Genomic DNA, 23822 nt, shown 5'->3' on the forward strand with positions numbered 1-23822 from the left:
GCCAATGAGCTCAGGTCAGGCGAGATAGGCTCTCAGAGCTTTTAGCAATTAGCATCCATCAACACAGGATAACCCTCACATGTCTTTACCCAGTCTCTTCCCTCCGTCTCTGGCCCAATCCCAAATTGATCCCTCTTCACCGCCACTTCACTATGAAGTGTTGCTCTGCATAAAGTCATACTTGCAGCTTGCAGGAACCCGGCTCCTGTCAAGCAGAGTTTCAGATGATGTGATAAACTGAGTGCGTGGCATGAGCAGTGTGTGGAGTGTCATACGCTAGATACAGGAGTGTATTTGGGACATGTTTGCGTTCCAGGTCTAATCCTCTGCCATCACATTCTGAAAATTGGTCTTTTCTCTTTCTGTCTCAGGGTTTTAAGGACATATCTCTGGAGAGGTTCATGCATGGTGGAGCGAACGTGACTGGTTTCCAGCTGGTTGACTTCAGCAAGCCCATCGTCATAAAACTGATGCAGCGCTGGAATAAACTGGATCAGCGAGAATACCCAGGATCTGAAAGTCCTCCGAAGGTAAGCAAAACATGTTGAGCCGTTCATAAATTCAGAGTTTGCACTTCTGAGATAAGCGGTACTGGTTTTATTTCAGAGTGATCCTGATATTTGTGGCACATGCACACACGCACACACACACACACACACACACACACACGCACACACACAGAAATAGTTGCATTTATGTGCAAATTGTGCTTTGCGCCTTAAATTTACCATAAAAGAGTCACATAGCGAATTTTCAATCAGGGATCCAGTCACAGTGTGATGTGCTGCATTTGAACCTTTCTCGGGGTGATACGGTGGATTTGGTACACTTTCTTAGACAATTGGAGCATGACGCCTGGATATGAGAGCTGATATGTGATTTAGTGTCAAGGTTAATGTGATGCATACCGATTATTCAGACTAAAGACTTCTTTGTCATCTCTGCTATGCCTGATATTTCGCTCGTCTTCGCCATTTTTTCCACTCTCTCTTTCTGAGCTTCGCTTCTTTTGTTCTCTGTCTACGTTTATCATCTACACCCATCTCTTATGTCTCTTACTGTATCTCTTTTGTGAGGCCGCTGACCTGTGGCCAATTGTAGTTGCATATATTACCTGGAAACGTGTCCACCTACACACTATTAATCATTCTGCAGCTTTTAGTCTGTTTCTCTCTGGCTCAAAAACATCAAGCTCATATTCATAGTTCTTTATATAACATAATTGCACACATTTGAGGATCTTTCTTTCCATGATTTGATGCACATCCATGCTCATGTTCCTTTTTCACAATGGGGTCAGGCTTGATCACCTAATCATCATATTCAGTATATCCTGATGAATTCTCATTATCAGAGATGGACTGCAACACTCGTCCCATGCCTTTTAAGTCCTCAGTTATCATGTTTGAGACAGATAAATAGTTTCTTTGTAAGCCTCAAAACTGATGCGTTGGCTTCACTTTTGCAAACACAGAAACAAGTCTTTAATGATTTAACACAATAACAGAAAATCAGATACCTCTAGTGACAACAGATGCCTCCGAATTGCTCCAGGCTAATTTGTGCTGTGTAAAAAGCTGAGCTCCAGTTATCCTTGAGCCAACCGGTCGCCTCGGGCCAAATAGAAATCTGGTCTAATAACGTACAGTGTGGAAAGCACTTCTGGGACTTGTCCCTTCTACACTGGAGACTGAATTTTGAGCTGGCTGCTTTTGACTATCAATCAAAACCTCTTAACCGCTAAGGCGACTTGATATTTCTTTTTCTCTGGATTTGAAATGTTTAAGCTTTTGTATTACTGGAGATTTTGTTCAAAATGTAGTCCAGGTGATCCGTAACATGGCAAAGAATGATAATACTGGTATCCTCAATTATCATAATGATCTCTTGCTGCTGTTTTGCAACCTGTTATGTGTTTCTTTAATTTTCATTCGTCTTATCTTTCCTACATGATCAGAATAAAAACACATCTACAACACTGGGCACTTATATATAACAGGTTTGCCTTGATCAGCATTGCTGAATTAACGAAACTCATTTTATGAATAAATTATGCCTGTCAAATAGTTTTAAAGGAACTGTCATAATTATCAATTTTCCCATGCTTCTCTTTTCTTTTCTTTTTTTTACTTTTTCCAGTTTATTTCATGACTGTATGGTTCACTTGGGATATGTGTGACGAAATGAACACCATGCAAAGGTTATTTGATTGATTCAGTTATTTGTTTCACTCGCAACATAAAAACAAAAACATTCAACCATTATTACATTTTGATTGTGATAACTATGACCTCTGGTTCTTAAAAAATAAAGAATAGAAAGAAGCATCTGATGATATGAAATATTCTCAAATATGTTGATCTTTTCATTACTTTTTGTTGTCAATTTCAGTTTATATATACAGTATATATATATTTTTTTTCTTCTTTTTTTTTTTTTTTAAACTAAATTGTTTAGAAGTGTTAGTATTTCTGTTAAACTTGAAAAAGTTAACTTTTCCACTGCATTCTTTGATATGTATGTGTTTTTATTTTGCTTTACATTATCCAGTTAACCTGCTCATTTATGAATTTAAAGGCACACGATTGGGTCAGGTGTTTTTTTTTTTTCTTCTAAAAATGACACACAGTTACTATTCAATCGAGAAAATACAGTCCTCTGAATGTAACTTTCTTGGAAAAAGAAACAAAACTACTTTCACTGCTTAAACAAAAGAATAGCAGCATAATGCATGCTGATTTCAAATCTGTCATTTCAAATTCATAATCATATTTATTGTTCTCTAGTATTATGATGTGAATGGAAGACTTGTACTAACTTGGAAAGGAGATGTTGCATTTGAAAGGGGCTATCTTTTCAATAAACTTCGACAAACTTTTAACTCAAACTATTTAACAAGTACGTGAAGCTGAACTGAACCGCTGAGGTTCAACCAGACAAACTGACACGCTGATGTTTTGCAGGTAAATTGTTTTGAGGGCTGCCTGTCTCTCTGTTCACCAGTGATGGACTGGTATCGCCTATAGTCAGCTGGGAGTTGTGCCAGTGCTTCATAAGTTGGATGGAGCTGAATACAATATGAATTAATAAATATGCTCTAAAGCACACAGTGAAGGATACACAGTGGTCCAAGGATTAAAACTGTGGCCATAAAACAATAAAGTTCAAGTTTGAATCTGGTCTGGAGACACTGTCGGAGCTTCTGAAAAGTTAAGTGTGAGTGAAAACAAACACAAATATGACGTGAGAGTGTTTGCCTTTATGAATCTCCAACATCAAGCTCCTCTCCCACATTGTGCAAAAATACTGGGAGGTTATTAAGCTAATTGAAGACTTTCTCCACCAACACGTCCCACTCCACATTTTTGTGCTGAGGCATCCATGGTGAATACAAGCAAATTAACACAGAAAGCAATAACTCAGATTGTTCTCATGTAAATATAGTCTTAAGCATGAAAAACCCACGCCGCTCATTGTATTATTTTTGTAAGTAACCCACACAATGAATGCAAACTGCAATCTGGTAATCTATTTGCATGAAAATGGAAGTTGGCAGGCCTTGTACAGGATCTTAGTAACTCAGATTGCATGTTCTTCCTCATTTTTTCTGGGTATATTGGCTACCTTCCAGAAATCAAATGACATTCTTGTGAGATTTGGTGATTTTTGTACCTAAACCCTGACATCACGCTAATAAATAAAGCATAAATGTAGATAAATTAAGACTGACTTCTATTCTGGATGCTCTTGAAAAGAGTTTTATATGCAGACTACGTTGTGCATTGTGGTAAACCTGATGTGGCCTCATACAAGCTAATATCTGAATGAACGAATGACTGAAAAGGCAACATTGATGTGAACTTTGAATGCAGATATGTACACGAAATGTGCCGCATTCATTTGTTATACATATGTACGTGTGTGAGAAGTGACACCTGCTTTCTTTTACTGCATTAATGATTTATAAATCTACTCCGTGAATATAGAACGCTAGAGTAAGCTTACGTTCAACTAAATGTCTCGTCCTATTTAAATATCTATATTTACAAAAAAAAACATTTTCTTTATAAAAAAATATATATTTTGTTAATACTGGCTCCTGTGTGTCCTGAAGGTGTTTACTGTCCTGTGCCTAATAGAAGCAGAAAACTGTGAGTTAGTTAGCTCAGCTTTGTTGTTGTTTTTCTCTTTGATTTGGATTCCATAGTCGTCATCTGTCAGTCGCATGCCGAAAGGCTTCTTTAGGTTCAAAGGGTAGAGATGAAAGTGGGGTGACATGCTTGTGAAGCCTTCCAAAACACACATTATGGGATACAAATCAAGGGATGTCAGTGAGAGAGAAACTACCTGCGGAGGCGTGGAGAGCATCAGCGGAGGAGCTCACCCGACTTCCCTCTTTTCCTACCATTTTCATCTCTCCACTCGTTTCCGTCAGGATGTGAAAGCAGCCCGCTGTGTGCTTGACTGCCTCAGTCTGTGCAGCGCTGTGAGTGTCTGCGTGAGTCCTGGGTAGGGGTGTTACTCAGGAGTGTGCGTTATTGTTCCCCTGCAGCGTTGTGCCTTACCTTTAATGAATTTGTCAAACAATCCGTCAAGCACCCTGGCACTTTTAAGAGTTTCATTAGAGAGTCGAGATACTGATCATTTCTTACCACCTCTGTCTTTCTTCGTCACCTGTTGTCGTGTTTGGGTGTTCCTTTAAAACAGATTTTTTCTTTTTCTTTCTTCTTTTTTAAATATTAGTACTGTTACTGTTTTATAAGCCACCTCCAAGAGCTCTTTTGGGATCCAGTTAAACATTCAAATTGTTTTTTGTTTTGTTTTATTATATATACTGTAGGTGCATGACAAAGTGCATTTTTTAATTGGGTTTACATACGTGCATCTTTCATTTGACTGTAGCCAACTGAAGGTGGTGTGTGCCAAAGGGAAATACAGAAAGGCAGACAAACGCCGGTGTATTCTGGGAAAATATATGAACGCACAGGAGAACATGCAAACTCAAACTAAAATGAGAAACCTGGATTTGAACTGCAATTATCTCATCTGTGAGACAAGATTGTCAACTCCTATGTCGTCGTTCTATTGAGTGGGTTGCCAAAAGATTGAAACATATCTATCAAGTTATTAGTAGTCTTAAGATCCTTTCCTGTGAACACTGTTGAAGATTTTCTAAAACCGGCACATTTACAGTGATACTACATTTACCGTCAAGTTGTTTGAAGTCCACTGGCATTGAATGTGGAATTCTAATAAAAGTCAAAATGCGACACTAGATTGTGGGACTGGTCAGGGAGGGAGTCATTTGTGGCCATAAACTGGGTTGTCATATCAGAAATGAATCTCACATCAGAAAGTCTCTGTGTCGTTGGGAGCATTTGCTTTTACATTGAAAAACTAGTCAGAAGGGACCAGGTGTGTATTTTCAGTCCTGTGCTTTGTAGGTTTAGCATATAAATGAATGAAGTTCAACTTTTACAATAGAGCATAAGTAGTAAGCAATCTGATCAAACACAGAACAATGACAATACGTCTATCTAAAATAATTGGTCTATCTGAATGAAATTACTATTGAATTGGAGGCGTTTGTGTATCCCTGCTTATAATCAGATGCGAGTCCATGTAAACGGCATATTGGATGAACTCCTACTGATGGAACTTTGACTAGAAATATACATTATTGATTACTTTTCTGCATTCAGCTCATCATATTCACAGTTTCCATGTTAACTACATATACTAGAATCAGTGGGATGCCACAGTGGCCACGGTTCCTGTGAAGCTTGTTCAAAACCTGTCTGAAGCGAGATTAGATCCTTACAACTAAAGCCCACTTCTATAATGTATACATGCAGGCCACCACTTCCCCATATATCTGTCATGAAACATGACCATGTGATGCTTCATGAAAAGAGTTTTGAGGAAAATGCTGGTGGCATAGCGCAACTAGTCGATGCAGGAGATAGGAGGAATAGATCATCGGGTAAATCGGATGTAACCCTGCACAACAATCCGATCCCTTTTTTTCTGTGTTAATGTAAACAGCTCACCTTGTAAATACAGTTATTGTGACTCCCAGAGTGCTTACAATGTCTGGTAACAGCTTACAGCAGCAAACAAATGTTTAAGTGAGGCAAAACAACTGCCAGATAGACTAATGCTGATATCAGCCAGGTTGTTTTTGATTCATTTGGAGAACTGACAGCAAATAGATCACCCCCCAAAAAAATAAATACAGACAATCTATTAATTGTAGTTGTGTGGCTGTGCAAGGTTTGAAAAGTATGAGGCTGGACATTCATCTCCTTGACGTCAGACTCGCTGCCAAATAGTGGCTCATAAAATATGCAAAAGAAGAATTTTAATGTTGTTTTTTCATCGAGAAGTTTCTCTGCAGTAATTGAAAATGAAGTGTTTGATCAAACTGTGTGCTTCATTTTTCATTTCTTTTCATTTGTAAGCTTTCGTGAAAGGAAGTTTTAAAACTTTCATGTCTCGTTTTTTCAGTATACCTCATCTCTGACTTACGATGGCGTTCTCGTCATGGCCGAGGCCTTCCGCACCCTTCGCCGTCAAAAAATCGACATCAGTCGTCGTGGCAATGCTGGCGACTGCCTGGCCAATCCCGCCGCTCCCTGGAACCAAGGCATAGACATGGAGCGCGCACTGAAACAGGTCAGCAAAAAGGCCGATGTCAACTTGTCGAACTCGCTACGAACCGATGAGCAAAGGCTTAAACGGATGTTCACAAATGCACAAACACACAAATTTACACTGCGTCGCAATCACCAAAACCGGTGGTGTGAACAAAGGACATAACGCTGCCGGAATCCAACACGGATGTTTGAGTTTTAGAATCTTGACATGTTGAACTTTTGCTTCTTACATTTCTCAGACGCCTACACTGACATTACTATGAAGGGTCGACTTCACTCTCTTATTACAACCCTCAAAATATGAATGTTAAACCTCGTGAAAGCTGATTTTCTTGTTCAATTATTATTATTTTGGACTGGCCACAACCCAATATGCATGGCGTTGAGAATAAAGGAGAGACAAACAAGAGGTTCAGGCCAATAATTATATGATTTATTATTAAACTAAGAAAAACGCCCAAATAACACATAAAAAAAAAAAAAAGAAACGTGAAACAAAGCAAATGCCCAGCAAACCTAAAATGTTAGCAAACAACTAGCAACCACAGATTGTATCGGTCCTCCTGAAGAGCACTTTTTTATAAACACACTCACCCACAATACAGCATAGACACCTATTACACCAACAGTTTGCTGATTACATCCTCTCTGATGATTTTTGGTCTACCGTGACAGCTGAATGTATATAAAACTGTGTAGCAATGTTATAGTCCATCACCTAAACATGAGGAGATTAAATGTCTTCAGGTTTGTAACAAGAGTCCCAATATAAGCCTGACGATTTACCGTGTACTATCTTACTCATATTACAAACTCACTCTAATCTCTACTGTTGCTCCCTGAAAATAGTTTCCTGTTAAAGATGTAGTTTGATTGGCTGCACTCGAAAAAGAAACACCAATTGACTGTTCACCAACTCCTGGTTTCACTGACAAGAATGGGATACATACTTCTCATAACAATAACTTTTAGTTTGTTTATAATTCAGAAGAAAAAAAAGATCAAATAGTATGAGAAAGCACAGAAATGGAGCTTTGCACAAGTATACTAGCCATTACAGAGACCTCAAGGACGATTGGGCCGTGACTGTCCAAACACAGACCATATTACTTAGCGAACAAACAGCTACAAATGTTTGTAATATGCATCCTCAAAAACACATAATGATATTGAATTACTGACAGAAAATAAAAATATCTGAATATATTTATCACCATATGATGGTTGAAGAAATGGGGCTGATGTTAAATATAGTTTTCACAAGTGTCTCACGTTGATTTCTCTCTTCTGCATTTCATTTTTTTGTTTCTTTAATATTGCTATATTTCTAGGTGCGCATTCAGGGCCTGACGGGGAACATTCAGTTTGATCACTATGGTCGGAGAGTGAATTATACCATGGATGTGTTTGAATTGAAGAGCAATGGACCTCGCAAGGTAGGTTTTCCTCCGTATTTTAAAAACAAATATAAGCAGTTGAACCACCTGTGTGCATACACATGTCATGTTGATGTATTCTGGGTGTGGTCTATACTGTAAGGCCAAAAGGCATTGTTAAAAGAGAAAAATGACTTTTTTTTATTAGTAAGTCAGCCAATGTTTTTTTCAGCTGCTTAATCACTTTTTTAATCGTGATTGAAAAATGTTGTTGTTCAAAGACATCATTTGTCTCTTTCCATCCTCATCACTAAAGTAATCATTTATTCCACAATCATTTGCATAATTCTTAATTAATAGCAATCTTTTTTTCAGTCGTAGATAACTAAGTATAAATATAACAAAATAAAAAAAAAATCACAGCTCGTGTCTTAATGACTATTTGGAGTACGCGTTAGAGAACAGCTCCCAGATAACATTGAGGTACATAAAAGATCTGAGCTGACATCACCGAGAAGAGTTTGGAGATAATCGATCCCAGCAACAGCAAAACGTTGGAAGATGAGGCTTAGATGAGGCTTAGATGAGGCTTAGATTCTTCGCACCTCCAATTTCTCCTCTCCGGAGGAAAAAAAAACCATACATGTTGCACCAATAATAAAGAACTATCATGTTCCAGCATCTGAATTGTTCCTTTGACAGCAATGTGTGTTTATTGAAGGTTCTGGGCTCACACTCAATATCTCTCAATATCTTCTACAGTTCCAATGGGAAATTTGCTGAAATGCGATCACTCTGTTGACTTTTTTTATATTTTACTCGCTGTTCCTTTTGGCCCAATTTCCTTCCATCTTTCTTTCAACCTTTCAGTTTTATCTTTCCCATCTAAATTTTTATTGTAAGCATGGTGATTTTTATTTTGCTGTGAATTCGGCCGGAGTAAAATTGATTGGAAATCCATAAAAATTCTATTTCCCCTTGTCATTGTCATTTATATGCTCTCTCTCTCTTGCTCTTCCTCCTTTCCTCTGTGTTTACCTCAGATTGGCTACTGGAATGACATAGATAAACTCGTACTGGTCCAGAATGAAAATGCTCTGTCCAATGACAGCTCAGCGATGGAGAACCGGACAGTTGTTGTCACAACCATCATGGTAATGTACCCTCTGCCTGCATTCAATTATCCTCTGTCTGGGATCTGTTTTATGTATGGAAGATGCTGCCCTACAGCAGAAATACTCACACTACTGCGATTAAGTAGTAACCCTCGATACTTAAAGTTTTATGAGTAACATCATGTTATATGCTTTCCTTATTCATAAGTCTCCTTCCAATTTGAAGTAATACACAGAAGTTTTGATCTGCAACCAGAGAAAATCCCTGCTTTTTATCCACGTCACGACAAAAAACTGCCACAATGCGATGAATAAATCACAGTAATATAATGGATGACCTTTTAATTACCAAACATCTAGAAGAGCTTCTGTGCAACATCACAACTCATTAATGCACCAAAGTACCCCGCATACGATTTACTCATTAACAACAACACACATCCCTGGAATCAACTGAAATGCACAATTAAATGCGGTTAAATGTAACCGTAGTACTTCTCATTGAGTCTAATCCCAAGAAATGTTACACTTTTATATACATTTTCAGTGTTTTGTATACAATAAAAGCCACATTTCTGTGAAAATCTGTTTTCAAATGACACCTACTGGAGAGGGTGGAGCTTTATGAAAATGCAAAAACTTCAAAACTGGCTATTAATACATGATGTAACAAGTTTTGTTGACTTACCACAGTGTTCAATACAGATAGAGTGAATGCATAGTTTCATAGAAAGATGCATTTCACAAACACATTAATCAGACACATTGTTGAAATGTTCCCTGCTGTGCAAAATGAGAGAAAAGATTTAATGCAACCAATGTTTTTCCATCAAATTAAGCTATTTTCCTACAAGATATTACCTAATTTATACTCACCTGTGTAAAGCTTACCTGACAGGTGAGGCTGGAAATTCAGAATTGGTATCCTGTTGAATGATAAACAAAGTGACTCTTTGAAAGTCAGTCTGCTGTCCAAACAAAATTAAAATAAGATGAGAAACGATGTCTGTTCACACATTGTTCAGCTTAAGCTAAAGAAACACTGGACATTGTCCAACTACTCTAAAACTCATAGACTCTTAGCTGACCTTCAGGCTAAAGGTGACCCCCCTCTAGACACCTTTTAACATTCATCTGGAGTCAGAAATTCAGGCGAAGAACAAGAAAGTGGACTTTCTTGTAGACTTTTGTTCCCATTAAGAAAAATCAAGTTAAAAATGGATGAGCTATACGAGTTGAAGAGTGTTCTCGCAGCACAGCCCGGAGCGAGTGGCACTGGTCCAGCTGGAAGATTACGCTAATGTCTCATTAGTAGGCAAATCTAAAACTGACCTCAGATCACCATTTGGAAGTGACCTCAGTCCAGTCTCTTTTATTGGCTTCCACATAGACACAGCTCTACATCCCAGTTTAATTATTCCTCTTTTTACTACAAACAAGGATGAAGGGGGGCTAATCGGTAGATTTGTGCACATCCTCTGCTTACATTTGATTTCACTTCACCCATCTGCAGCCTTTTTATGGTGGCCATCCCCTTCCTGTAAAGGCAATCAGTTTAATTCAATTGGGCATGCAAAATGATGCAAGTGAAAGCAACTCAAAAGACTAATTTCAGCCCGGAGATAAAACAAGCCACAGATGCTTGAGCTTTGGTAATTTAGCGTTTTCTCTCAAGACACATTACTTCATCCACTAAAGTCATAAATGTGACAAAAATATCTGTAATTGTGCTTACACTAGCACTGACGCAGATACCTATAAATGGCTTGAGATGCCGATTTGACACAGTGGAAGACCACAGTGCCTCCGGTGGCCACAAGTATGATTAACACGGTCAAGCCAGCCCAGGAGAAAACAACTACACATGCTGCTGTAAAGAGTTAAACAAAGAAGGAATTTCGCAGGGGACATCCCTGGCTTCACCTTCAGACATACACACTTCAACATGCAGTGTAAGAAACACAATGAGTCAGAACCAAGAAACGCCAATACAAAAATACATCAACAGATTGAGATGAATTAACTGCAAAGTGTGACAAATTCCTCTTTACAATATGTGTACATTATGCTAATATGCTATGACTGTTAGAATTTGTTACAATACTGTTGATATATTCTAACAGGGTTGCTTTTATGGCTTGTATTATGTTTCTCATTGTATTCATATGGTGTCACTGTACAGGATATTAGCATGCATGATAGATTAGGGTAATCCTATGTATGTTTCCAGTGTCTGTTTGTCTAACCCCCTATGTCAGTCTGTCATCAAACCTTTTTCCAACATTTCGATCCTCTCTCTCCTTCTGTCTCTCTCTTCACCTTGTTGTTTCTTTGTAACTTGACTCATCTTACCAACCCCCCGAACCACCACACGTCTTTTTTTTTTTTCACCTCCTTGTCTGCACTCCTCGCATATTTCTCTGTGGATGGTGACCTCAGCAGGCCTTGACTAATGTTAGCTCAGCCACCTCCTCCTCTTTGCAGCCTCTGATGATGAGGAAGCCTCTGCTGCGACACTGATGCCGAGTCTGCAGGCAGAGGAAAGGGACTGAATTGCAGACTCACCTGAGTGGCAGACCCTCGGGAAGCACTCAGAACAGACAGACTGAGTTTCTCTAAAGCTCTGTACCAAAACTTTCTTTTTTTGTTTTGCCTTTATCTTCATGTACTTTTTGTTAAAAAAAAAAAAAAAGAGAGAGAGAGAAGAGAAGGATGATGTATTATTTTGATGTCAGTGATTTGCTTTGAGGAGGTTTGCCCTGCAATAACGACGGCATGTAGCACAAAGAGGAGATTCATGGCCGGTGTGTTTTAAGGCTTGTGAAGCCTCAAGTAACAATCTTTTCTCTGCTCCTGTCCGCCTCCTGTGGGAGACGCCACACCTGGACGAGCGAGTCTACTGCCTCTGTCAAGTATTAATATTCAGCTGCACAAAATCACCAGACTGTAGAACAGAGCCGCTAATTCAGATTCTTTACCGTCCTTTTAACGACGCCGGCGATGCCGGCGTCTTCTCCGCTCGTGTGCTTGCAGGGGAAATCACCTCAGCAGAACCTTAAAGGAAAAGTGTAGTAGAATAACACTTTATGTAAATTTTACATGCATTTTGCACACAACGACTTTTGATGCTGCTCCTCCATTATCTTCATTTTTCTGTGTCACTCGGTAAACCTACTCAGCCGTTCCTCTTTGGTCACTCTTTCACTTCCAATTTTTGCTCAAAATTTTTACAGCCAATTTAGTAAGAGGTGGTGTGGGCACCTCGCAACATGGCATCGGTGTTACTTTAACAGTGACATTCTGATCGTTATAAAAAGCATAGTGTTTTGTTTTTTTTCTCTCAAAACCAGAAAAAAAAAAAAAACTCGACTTTCAAGGCTTTGCTCTTAACATTCATAGCCAAACATCTAAATAACAAGTGAGAAGTCATACACCCATTTACACCAACTCAGAGACGCTACACTGCAGGCTCTTAAGATTTCACTCAATAGGGAGAATATGCACATGGTGCTTTTACACTGACACCACCTTTTTAAGCATGGGGCTTTGATGGACATTGATTCCTAAGTGTGTTGCCATTAGCCTTCACTTATGTGCACATCAAATATAACGCTCCGACACACAAAAAGAAGTCTTTCTTGTGGCCTTGCGTCGACTTTCACCTCATAGGAATGAACCGTTTCAGTGAAAATGCATCATGACTTCTGTTCCAGTCCACATTGTCTTTCAAAGTCATTTCTGCTCCAAACAGGAGACACGCCCTCAGACATAGAGCATCGCGAGATTTACATAAGACAGTACGTAAATGTGTTAGAAAATGTGCCGAGTTCTGAAAGCCCGAAAACAAACATTATTACATAAATTCTCAAATGAGGGAGTTTCAGATATGGGGTGAAGGGGTGAAGAAATAACTTGATTTGCTCATGTTTGTGATGAGCCACAAGTATTGTGCATTCAGGTGGTTTTCAGAGTAATTCAACTATCTGAGATTCGCTGCTCCTAACAAAGCACTGCCTCATGGTTTCTACTCCAAAATGAAAAGGAAAAACAGCATCATGCTGGGAATAGGCATCCCCCAGACCCCAGCTCTCTGACAACCCCCCCCCCCCCCCTCCCCCCCCCACACACACACACTCCAGATCACAGCGCTAATTGATGATCTAACTGATGTTTCTGGCTGACTGGTTAGTGACCTTCTCATACGGCTTTTTGCGGCGGTCTGGCTGGCCCCGACGAGTTTCCTCGCGAACTGTTTGATTCTGTGTCAGACAAACGGACGTGGTGACTAACAAACTGCAGTGATCGGCTGGGCCCGCTGGTCATTTTTCGACTGCTCAAATGCGTGACTGTCTCACTAACTGCTGAGCTGCCCCTGCTCCCTTTATGGCTGGAGAGCTGGGAGATAATCACTGACTCACTGGCCAGATATGTGACTGGATAGATGATTATGTGCTGTAATTGCGGTAATTACTTAATAAATGAAGCAATTGACCAACTGACTGACTGAAGTAGGCTGTGACTAACTGACCGCCCGGCTGTCCTCTCCGACCATCTGAAGTGACGGCTCGCGCGTTGATTAAATGTCTCGGTGGCCGGCGAACTTGCTGCGTGACAATCGAGCCTTTTAAATGCCGAAAGTGACGGAGCCTTGCGGTTGGCAGGTGGGATGAATGAGTGGACGGTGAGGTGACCGTCCAGTCCTGTGTCCGTCTTTTACGCTTGCCGGCTAACTGGCTTACATAGCAAGTCCTGTCTGCCTTTTTGGCTCCAGTGTGAAGTGTTTCATGTCTTATCAGCTCCAACCATTTGCTTCTACAAAGCTAGTTCCCCTCTTTCAGCCGCCCGTTCTCCCTCTTTTTGTCTGTCTTCTCAGCCCGTCATCTCACCGCCGCTCCTGCCCTTTCTGCCATTTTCTTTTTCTTATACTCACTCTTCATTTTAATCCCTCCTTTTTTTCCTGCTTCGATCTTCCCTTTTCCCCTCGGTGACCTGTGTTTGTACTCTGATCTGCTCCTTCATCTCTCTTCTGTAGTTTCCACACTCCATATCCCACTCTCCTTATTCTTTTCCCCCTTCTCCCAGCCTTTTCTTGTTTTCTTTCAACATCCTAAATTGTGTTTCTTCTCTTCTCGCTCCGTCCCAGTTCTTCCCTTGTTCTGACTCACAATGCCACATTAGGCAATGCCCAAACATGATGGGGTTTTTTTTGTTTAGTTTTTTCTCTCCCAGCAGTAAATATGGGCACGAACATGTCGTACACTCACTCACAGCGCTGGCATCACTACCTTCTCGCCATGACAAAAACGCCTGGTGCAAACTGATAACAAACCTCAAATAGGCTTTAAAGTGACACACTGCCACTGTCGCTGGAGCGCCCGTTGACATGTGCGTATCTGTATGTAGGTGTATTTTTTATTTTTTTTGCATGCGTAATACTAAAGTAGCCCTCTCTGATTTCAATTGACCTTGTAACTGAGATGAATGCATTCTCCTTAACACAAATTAAGCTGATTATTCCCTTTGGGAGCCAATTATTTTAGAGGAAAAACAAAGCAGAAAAGCCTGAAGTTAACATTTTCTGAAGGACAGTCTGAAGGAATACGCTGCGGTCCGCTGTGGGACTTGGTCAGCTAGTCTGAAATGTGAGGACAAATAATCAATACAGAGAACCTTGTTTGTGCTCCTGACTCATTTGGAACTGACAAGTGTTCAGCAGAAGAAAAAAAAACAGCCTTCATATTTTAGCAGTCATTGCAAAAATTATATATAGGTGTAGAAAAGGGCTCGTTAACTATCTCGGTATGACTTTCTGGCGAGTAAAACTTTGTTTTACTTACCACACAAGGTCTCTGCCAGTGAAATGTTGCGTTTCAGAAGCATTTGCAATATAAAAAGATGTGAAATGAGAATCGGATCGATGTTTTGTATCGCCCAACCCTTCATTTCCGTCACAGCCAACGTCTTCGTGAGCACAGTAAACCTTCAAAACTTCACTACCTTCATATCTCTACTTGTAATCCAGTGAGCTGTGTTGGAACCACCAATACACCTTCAAAAACGTTTTCCTGTTTTCCCACATATATCATTTCACAGATTATTATTTACTGTACATTTACATAACGAAGAAAAAGCAGAGTTTACCATTCTGCATTTATTGGCTCCAGCATTTCCGGGAATTTACGTCACCAACAATTAATGACTGCCGAGTACGTTGAGCTGGCAGCAGTTTAGCTTTCAAAGATAAAGCATAATCTTCCTACATTCAATAAAAGCTCATTAGATGACTGGGGATATCTTGTCGGCTTAATTTGTTTGGACACCATAGAGTGAAGATTGCAAGACAAATGCTGCATGTCTTGTATATTTACTGTCAAATAACCACCTTTTAACTATAGCTGCACAATTAATATAAACTTTAAAGGGTTTGTGATTAAACAAGAGGTTCAATTTTCCCGGCCATGTGGTGGAGGGGAGTTATGACAATGTCCCTATTATTATCTGTAAAGAATTCCTGATAAAAAGGGAATGACTGGAATGTCAAACTGTATATATATATACACACATATATTTTCACCTTGAAACTGTTAAATGTACATTAAGTAGCACTATTCTATGTGGTGCTGAGCCTTTCTGATGACTAGATAATGACTAAACACTGACGAAACACTGACACAAAATTCACAATCGACCACTGACTTCCTGAATTTGTTTGAAAAATAATGTGCCTAATGTAGCTTTTTTTGTTTGTTTGTTTTTTACATAAAATACGTATATTTGGCGACGGCATCATATCACCTTTTGTAAAAAAATATTGTCAACTGGCTTGGTGGAAAAAAAAATCCAGTCATATTGTGCAATGTATCCACATTGTAAATATATTTTAAAGTATGTACAGGAAGATTACTGACTCTGAATAAAAGGATTATTTGATTCAAACTGCATCTAAATGTACTGTTCTTTTGGACATGTTTTTCACAGCCTTGTGTTTTCCGCTGCTGTTCATGTCTCTCTGAATGTGTTGGAGGGAATTTACTTGAAACTATTTTACTGTTCATTAACATTATGATTCATGTTGAGTCACTGGAATGAATGCCCCCGGAGCTGCTAATGTCTCTGATAATGACATTTTAGGGGAAAAAAATAAGTAAATAAAAAATGAATGCTCTGCAACAAAACACGAAAGAACAGATTATTATGCAGATTTAGATTTATGATGGAGGTGGTAGTGGCAGTGATAAAAATGGAAAGTGCTGTGCAGCACGAATTAATGGATTTTTTTCCCCTCATTTGTGTTGTTTGTTTCTAAAGAATTGTATTTGTTTTAACAAATCATTGACTAATAAGGCAATAATGGCCCTGGAGAAATGTGGCAATGCATTCTTAAAAGTGTTTTGGTTTGTTTTAGTTTTGTTATTTAACTTAGCTTGTTTTCAATATTTATATGAATTAATATTCATCTTGTTTTTATTTCATTCATTCATCAGCTTGTTGGCAACTCATGGAAATCACTGAACAAAGTTCAGTCAATATGGAAGCCCTGGTGGTGTTTTCAGAAATGCCAAAACCTGTTCAGATGAACGAAAATACAATTTTCTATCTTCAACACATGTTTTGTGCTCATGTGATGTAATATTCTCGAGCGTTGAACTTGAATGAGGACAGAGGTCTGCAACCTCTCTGGCCAGCGCTGCTTTTTATTTCCACCTGATAAAATCTTTCTAGGACAAATGTAAACTGTAAAAACGGCCTATAAACCTTTACATATAGTTTGTGCTGAATATACATAAACTGTAGGTCATGTTGCATTTATGCTTTTTAAAAATGAGACATTTTCGCAGTTTTACCCAGTCTTCAAGCTTTCCTGTTTTTAGTTGTTATTCAGCAGCTATTTAAGCACTTCAAATGTTAGCATTTTGCTAATTTCTCCGCACATATCAATCATGTCGGTAAACTGTCAGGCATGGCAAGCGAGTGATTCTATATATGTTGAATAACATTCTGTTTTTCAACCAAGACTTTCGATGATTATAATTTATTCATAATAAACTTCCTCTCGATGAGTGTGAAGGTGCTTTTGCCAACTCATCATTTATTGCACGCAGTGAAAGGCTAGGTCAGGTGACAAGGTGGGATGAGGAAATGATTCAAGTTGACTTTTAGATTAAACTAGATTTTAGACTATTAAAATTACTTTAGGTGTCTTATTTGTCCCCTGGAAAGATCAGGGTCCATTTTGAAGATGATCTGCACTTCGATAAAACAGATCATATGTGTATTTACTTGTAATTGAATCAGCGCGACAGGGTGCCAATACAAAGGGGCGACATGTGAATCCAGAAGAAGGGGATGCAGACCTGTGGGCTGATGCAGATATTCAGTGGTGAAAAAAAAAAACACTGATGAGAAACTTAAGAATAATTTCCACATCCAGCTGAACTTAAACAATCTATTCTGATTTAAAAGAAAGTATTACTTTATTTCTTACTCATATTCTTAGATTTCAAGCTATTTGTTTCCTGAAGATAAAGAGGATTAATGTATAAATCCAACATGCTTTTGTAGTTTTTGTCTGTGTTGCTCAGCTCTCATTGTGAGGATGCGCTAATCCCCCGGCCCGCCTCTTTCCAAGCTCGACTCGTTCTCAATGTAATTCAATTTCCTGGGCTGAAGATTCTTCTGTCGATTTCTCTCAAATCTGTCTGACAGTGATTTTATTGCGCATTTGAGCCCATTTGAAACTTGCCAATATGAAAGGCATCTGCGTTTAAACTCTACTTTTTTCCCCCCGAATGTGAATCAATTTTCCTAAATGAAAAACTCAATCCAGAATGTTATCCTTTTTTTTTTAAATATTGTTGTTATTGTGGGGTTGTTGTTTTTTTTTTTTTCATCATCTTCTGAAACTGTTTTGTAGCTTTGCAGTGTTGAATAATATAAAAGCCTGTGTGATTAATTAGATGAGATTAGTCTTTGATTAAAAGGGTTTGATAACGTTTTAATGGGCTTGGTTTTAGTTGGATTACGGGGTGAGGAGCCTGAGGCATAATACCATAACTCAATGCTCCTGTCACTCATCAGTCTCTGTGTGTGTGTGTGCGTGCGTGCGTGCGTGCGTGCGTGCGTGCGTGCGTGCGTGCGTGCGTGCGTGCGTGCGTGCGTGCGTTTCTCGTCCCATCCCAGTTGTACCCACCTTCTCACTCCATGTCAAAGCTCTCTTTTTGCTCTTCATTACTTCGGGCACAGAAGTCATTCCAACCTCCTATGGCACATTATGAAAGCGGCACTCTTCCTCTCTTTTCTCACCTCGCTGTATTTTTCTGTTTTCTTGAACATTCCTCTCTTCTCAGCATTTCTCTTAACACTAAGTCAAGTGAAGGTCCCAGTGGAGTCATGCAGAGTCAGACGAATGCATAAAACAAGGTTGTGGAAGTCAGAAACACAAGATATAAAAAAAACATCTAGCTCAGACATTACCTTTTTAAAACCAGTTCCTATTATTTATTTTTCTTATTTCACGACGTCTGTATTTGTTCCTGTCAGGAAAGGCTGGCTGTTTCTGTCTGAAACAAAATATATGTGTGTTGACAGGTAATCTTACCATATTTCTGTTTGTACTGGAAAACAATTGTCTTTTAAAATGAGATCAGTATTCTTTTGTCATCAACTGCTTTAATATGCTCTAAAACCGGTTAGTTATATGTACTTTTTTTTTTTTTTTTAATATATAATTTATAATCAAATGTGTTTTCAATCAACTCTTTCGAAACACTTCAGGATAAAGCGCCTACATCCTTAGTTGAACATGCTGTTTTACCTCTAAAGTATACTTAGCCCATGTCAAGAATGAGACTTAGGTCATTTTATTTGGCCTAGAAATTTTTAATACGTAGTTCTTTTTATCTTATTTTTGTAGAATTTGAAGAAAATGAATTTTTTCCATTACTGTAAAAGCTTGATGTTAATAAGTCTTCCTCCCTCGTGCGTTATCTCCAAACAATCTGCTGCTTTGTCTTGACGGCTGCTTTCATGTTCCTCCCAACAGTTGTGTTTCTCCCTTTATGCTGGTTTTGTAGGAGGGTCCTTATGTGATGCTGAAGAAGAATTGGGAGCTTTATGAAGGCAACGACCAGTATGAGGGGTACTGTGTGGACTTGGCCTCGGAGATCGCCAAACACATTGGGATCAAATACAAGATCTCCATTGTTCCGGATGGGAAATACGGAGCCAGGGATCCGGAGACGAAGATATGGAACGGCATGGTGGGGGAGCTTGTGTACGGGGTAAGGATGGAACATACGGAGCTACCTTTAACATTACAGATTTACAGGTTCATCTAGAAAAAAATACAATATCCTTGAAAATTTTATTTTTTTTGAGCAGTTTTCTTCTCTCAAAGATTTTGATTGTGATGTGCACATGACATATTATGCATTTTATGAAACATCATAAGAGATTGTATTTGTGATCAATGTATGAGCACCAACTTTAATAGTTCTACATATAATATAATAGTTAATGCGTAACAGATTTTAAAATATGTGGAAATTTCACCATTTGAATGTAATTATTGGCAAAATGAACAGATTTATTTTTTCAGATTCACCAGTTTTTCAGATTTTTGCCTATTTTGAAAATGAATAAAAAAAAATAGACATGAATAAACATCATATTGATAATGTGTTTCCACACAGAAAGTAGTTGGAGGAAGTTTAAACTTTTCTAGGCCTACCTACTATTACTACTACTACTACTACAAATAATAATAATAATAATAGTAATTCATTATCAATCAACAACAACTCAGAAATCAGCATAACGGAGCTACACCATTGCACATTTGCACGTTATGCTCTCTAGGCTGAATATCTTTCTGGCAATAAAATATAAACCGTGTAATCTTTGTTGATATCTCATGTACTGCAAGATTATTATGCCACACTACAGTTGGGAAGTGTTCAAATTAATGTGGTATGCGGTACATATCCCTGCCTCGAGCTCCGTGTGTCCTTAGTTATGGTGTCAGTTTCCGGCAGAGACGCAGTGTCATGAGAGGTTCACTCATTTCCTGAAAAACTGTCCAAACGGGCTCATTACGCCATGAACTCCCATGCAAAGTCAGATATTCCGCATTATCGCCTGAACGCAAACTTTATCAACATGCGCAAGGCAACGTCGGCCGTCACTCTGAGGGAGAGTGAAAGACGTTGCTGCAGAAAAGCCACAGAATTAATTACCTCTGATATCCATAGTGGAATGTGACACAGCAGAACCGCTGCATTGACTAATCAGGTCTGATTTGCTCCAAACACTCTGAGTCCTTTCTGATCACTGGTCTGCCACTCTTCCACCACATTAAGAATATACATATGTCACATTGTAGCCCTTTGTCTGTTGGATACCCTTCATTGTGTCTTTGGTCTCTGGCTCGCTGGTTTTAATTTATTTCATCTGTTTGTGTTGTGGGCTGAGTTGCGTGGGTTTTTGATATTCCCTCGCACTCTCATCTCATGTTTCATTTCCACATGACTTCTGATTTCCTCGCCTTTCTTGTGCTTTTTTTCTCCTCTCCTTGTTCTGCCACGTCTTCACTTCATGTAGCAAAGCACCACTTTGCATTTGATCTGCTTCGGTTGAAGCTTTTTTTTTTTTTCCAGTGGGGACTTAATATGCGGTGTAAATGCATGCAGCTATTGATGGGGGGGGGGGGGAAATGATGGTGGTTTAAATGAATAGATTTTTTTTCACCACTCTGGATTTTGCATGGGTGTGCATGCCTGCTTAGCTATGCAAATGTGCGTGCAGACCTTGCTGACTAATTAAAATTCTGGATGTGTCACTTTCGTGCCTACATACTGTATGACTTACTCCTCTGTTATTCTGGGTTTGCGTTCCCTTCTCACGTTCCCTATTTTTACCTGAAAAACATCACTCTTGTTACATAGCATTTGTTGCAAATGATCTTGGATTATAATGCAGCTGAACTGAACTCTCTCTCTTGCCTGTCCTCCACTTTGCAGAAAGCAGAAATTGCAGTGGCACCGCTGACCATCACGCTCGTGAGAGAGGAGGTGATCGACTTCTCCAAGCCTTTTATGTCACTGGGAATCTCTATCATGATCAAGAAGCCTCAAAAGTCCAAACCAGGTGTCTTCTCTTTCCTGGACCCGCTGGCCTACGAGATCTGGATGTGCATTGTGTTCGCTTACATTGGAGTCAGTGTTGTGCTGTTTCTGGTAAGTGATTGCGAGTACAAATCAGCACTTAAGCTAATGTACAGTACTGTGACAATAGATTTATTGAAGGCCAGGGTTTCGGGGATGAAAGAATAAATCTAATGTTTAAGTTGCAGGGGAAAATGTTTCTTAGCCAGTGAGCTGCACTGCATGTAGTGGCCCATTTAACTTTTGTTCATGATAGGACAAACCATCTGCCTTAAATAAATAGATGGTGATAATCATCCTCTCATCAAGGACAGAACTATATATGAGATGACCACATGATATTCCAAATTTTCCGAGACACTTTAACATACAGCAGTGGACCTGCTCTAGAATATGGTCTGGAGACAGCGACACAGTTGAAAAGACGGGAGGCTGAGCTGGAGGTGGCAGAGACGAAGATGCAGAGACTTTCATGTGCAGTGACCAGGATGGACAGGATTAGGAACGAGCAGGTCAGAAGGAATGTAAAGGCAGCGCAGGTTAGAGATAAAGCTCGAGAAGCCAGGTTGAGACGGTTTGGACATGTGATGAGGAGAGATAGGGGACATATTGGACTAAGGATGGTGGAGATGGAGCTGCCAGGCCGGAGGAGAAGGGGAAGACCTCAGAGAAGATTCATGGATGTGGTGAAGGGAGACATGGAGATGCTTGGTGTAAGAGTATAGAGGAGGCAGGAAACTCACTTTAACATACATAAGATCACAACTCTTGTGTCTAAAATATTCTAAGCAACATTTCGTGATAGAAGCAGCGAAAAAAAAAGGCTTTCAAGTTTCCTTCATTTTATTGATTATTGTTTAATAAAATGCCTTGTCTGTTGTTTGCTTCAGTCTGTCTTTCAAAGATCTAGCACATCTGTATGTCAACACTCAGTTTGACTGATGGCACATCTGTCGCCTATCCATCTTATTTCCAATCCAACTTTACTTATGGGGTACATTTAAAGACGCCACAGTGGACCAAAGTGCTGTACAAAGAACAAATGACATGTCAAATTGCACATTTCACAAATTTACATTAAATAGATAAATGATACAGACAGTACAATGAAGCAAATTGAAATGGATAGAAACATGGTTAATATCAAATACATTTAAAAGATGAGTAAAAACAATATAGAATAAAAAGTCAAAAACAGCTCACGTGATGTTTAAGTCCAAAGGGAACATGTGGGTTTTAAGGTGTGTTTTCAAACCAGACAGGGAAGAGGCATCTCTGAGGGACAAAGGCAAGTCAGAGTTGCACAGAGTTGTGTTTGTGTGGAACACCATTCATTTGACTTCAATTCTGCATGTTCCCCCTGTGTGTTTTAATTCTCAGCAGTCCTCACAACTGTCTGAGACCTTTCCTCCCTGTATTGTCTCAGGTGAGTCGCTTCAGTCCTTACGAATGGCACGCAGAGGAACCGGAGGAAGGCGCCACAGAGCAGGGCCCCACCGACCAACCTCCCAATGAGTTTGGCATCTTCAACTCCCTGTGGTTCTCACTGGGCGCCTTCATGCAACAGGGCTGCGACATTTCACCGCGGTGAGTAAGGGAAATCATCTGTGCGCTGGTCCATCAGGCGGAGACAGGAGGAAATAGTATTCGAGGCAGTGAGGCGAATGTGTGCGTGGGCCGAGGAGGGCCTGCGTGTCTTTCTGTCAGCGATGTTAAGAGTCCTGTAGTATTTAGCCAGAATGATTCAGATTGTTGACAATGTGAATCAGCGCTTGTAGCACTCCTCTGGCTTCTATGGAACTGGGCTGATATGCTAAGAACTACTCGGGATGTGCTTGGAGAGACGGTATAATATGCACAAACACAAATACATAAAAGCGAGAATAAAAACACCCGCACACAGTCCAGTGGTCGTTGTGTCCATATGGGGTCTGTTATGGTGGAAGATTTAGCAGTTTTCTAGGTGCGTATAAATTTTTCATGCAACTGAAGAGGCAGAGTCCAGCTGTATTTTTAGAATATTTATAAGAATATGGCATTTTATTATTGATAACCTGAGAATGCAGTTTAGTGAAATATTCATAGCAGGCATCCTTAAGACCTTTGGGAAGCAAATCTGAAGAGAGAAGGAGCAGCGGGGAGAGTTTCACACCAAAACAAATGCAAAAGGAGTGATAGATGGTGAGAAAGCAGGAGCGGTTATGCCTGAGAGATATATTAAAAATTACTATCTACAGTATGTATGTGAATGAAAACTTCCCACTGCATAACAGTGGCGATGAAGCAGTCAGTGGGTCATGTTGGGTTGTAGGACAAAAAAACTAGCCATTTAAAATACAAATATACGCAGTTTCTATTTCTGTTTTCACAGTTATTCATCATGTCTTGACTAGTTAAAGATTCTTTACCACAACACAGAGGAAGAGTTCATATTAACTGTCATTTAAAAAAAAAATAGAAAATTGGGTAATTTCATTATCGCATTAATACTTTTCACATGTTTACATAACAGAA

The 23822-nt window shown here is 39.4% G+C and overlaps 1 protein-coding gene across 1 annotated transcript in view; it reads left to right on the forward strand.

Moving 5' to 3' along the window:
- gria4a (glutamate receptor, ionotropic, AMPA 4a) overlaps positions 1–23822 on the forward strand; it is a 110875-nt gene that overhangs the window by 62903 nt on the left and 24150 nt on the right. The window contains exons 7-13 of the mRNA XM_080458991.1: positions 372–530; positions 6508–6675; positions 7988–8092; positions 9076–9186; positions 19221–19427; positions 21165–21380; positions 22735–22895. Coding sequence (XP_080315117.1) covers positions 372–530; positions 6508–6675; positions 7988–8092; positions 9076–9186; positions 19221–19427; positions 21165–21380; positions 22735–22895 — 1127 coding nt within the window. The remainder of the gene's footprint in view (positions 1–371; positions 531–6507; positions 6676–7987; positions 8093–9075; positions 9187–19220; positions 19428–21164; positions 21381–22734; positions 22896–23822) is intronic.

The sequence above is a fragment of the Lipophrys pholis genome (assembly GCF_963383615.2).
Source record: "Lipophrys pholis genome assembly, chromosome: 3".
Lineage (NCBI taxonomy): Eukaryota > Metazoa > Chordata > Actinopteri > Blenniiformes > Blenniidae > Lipophrys > Lipophrys pholis.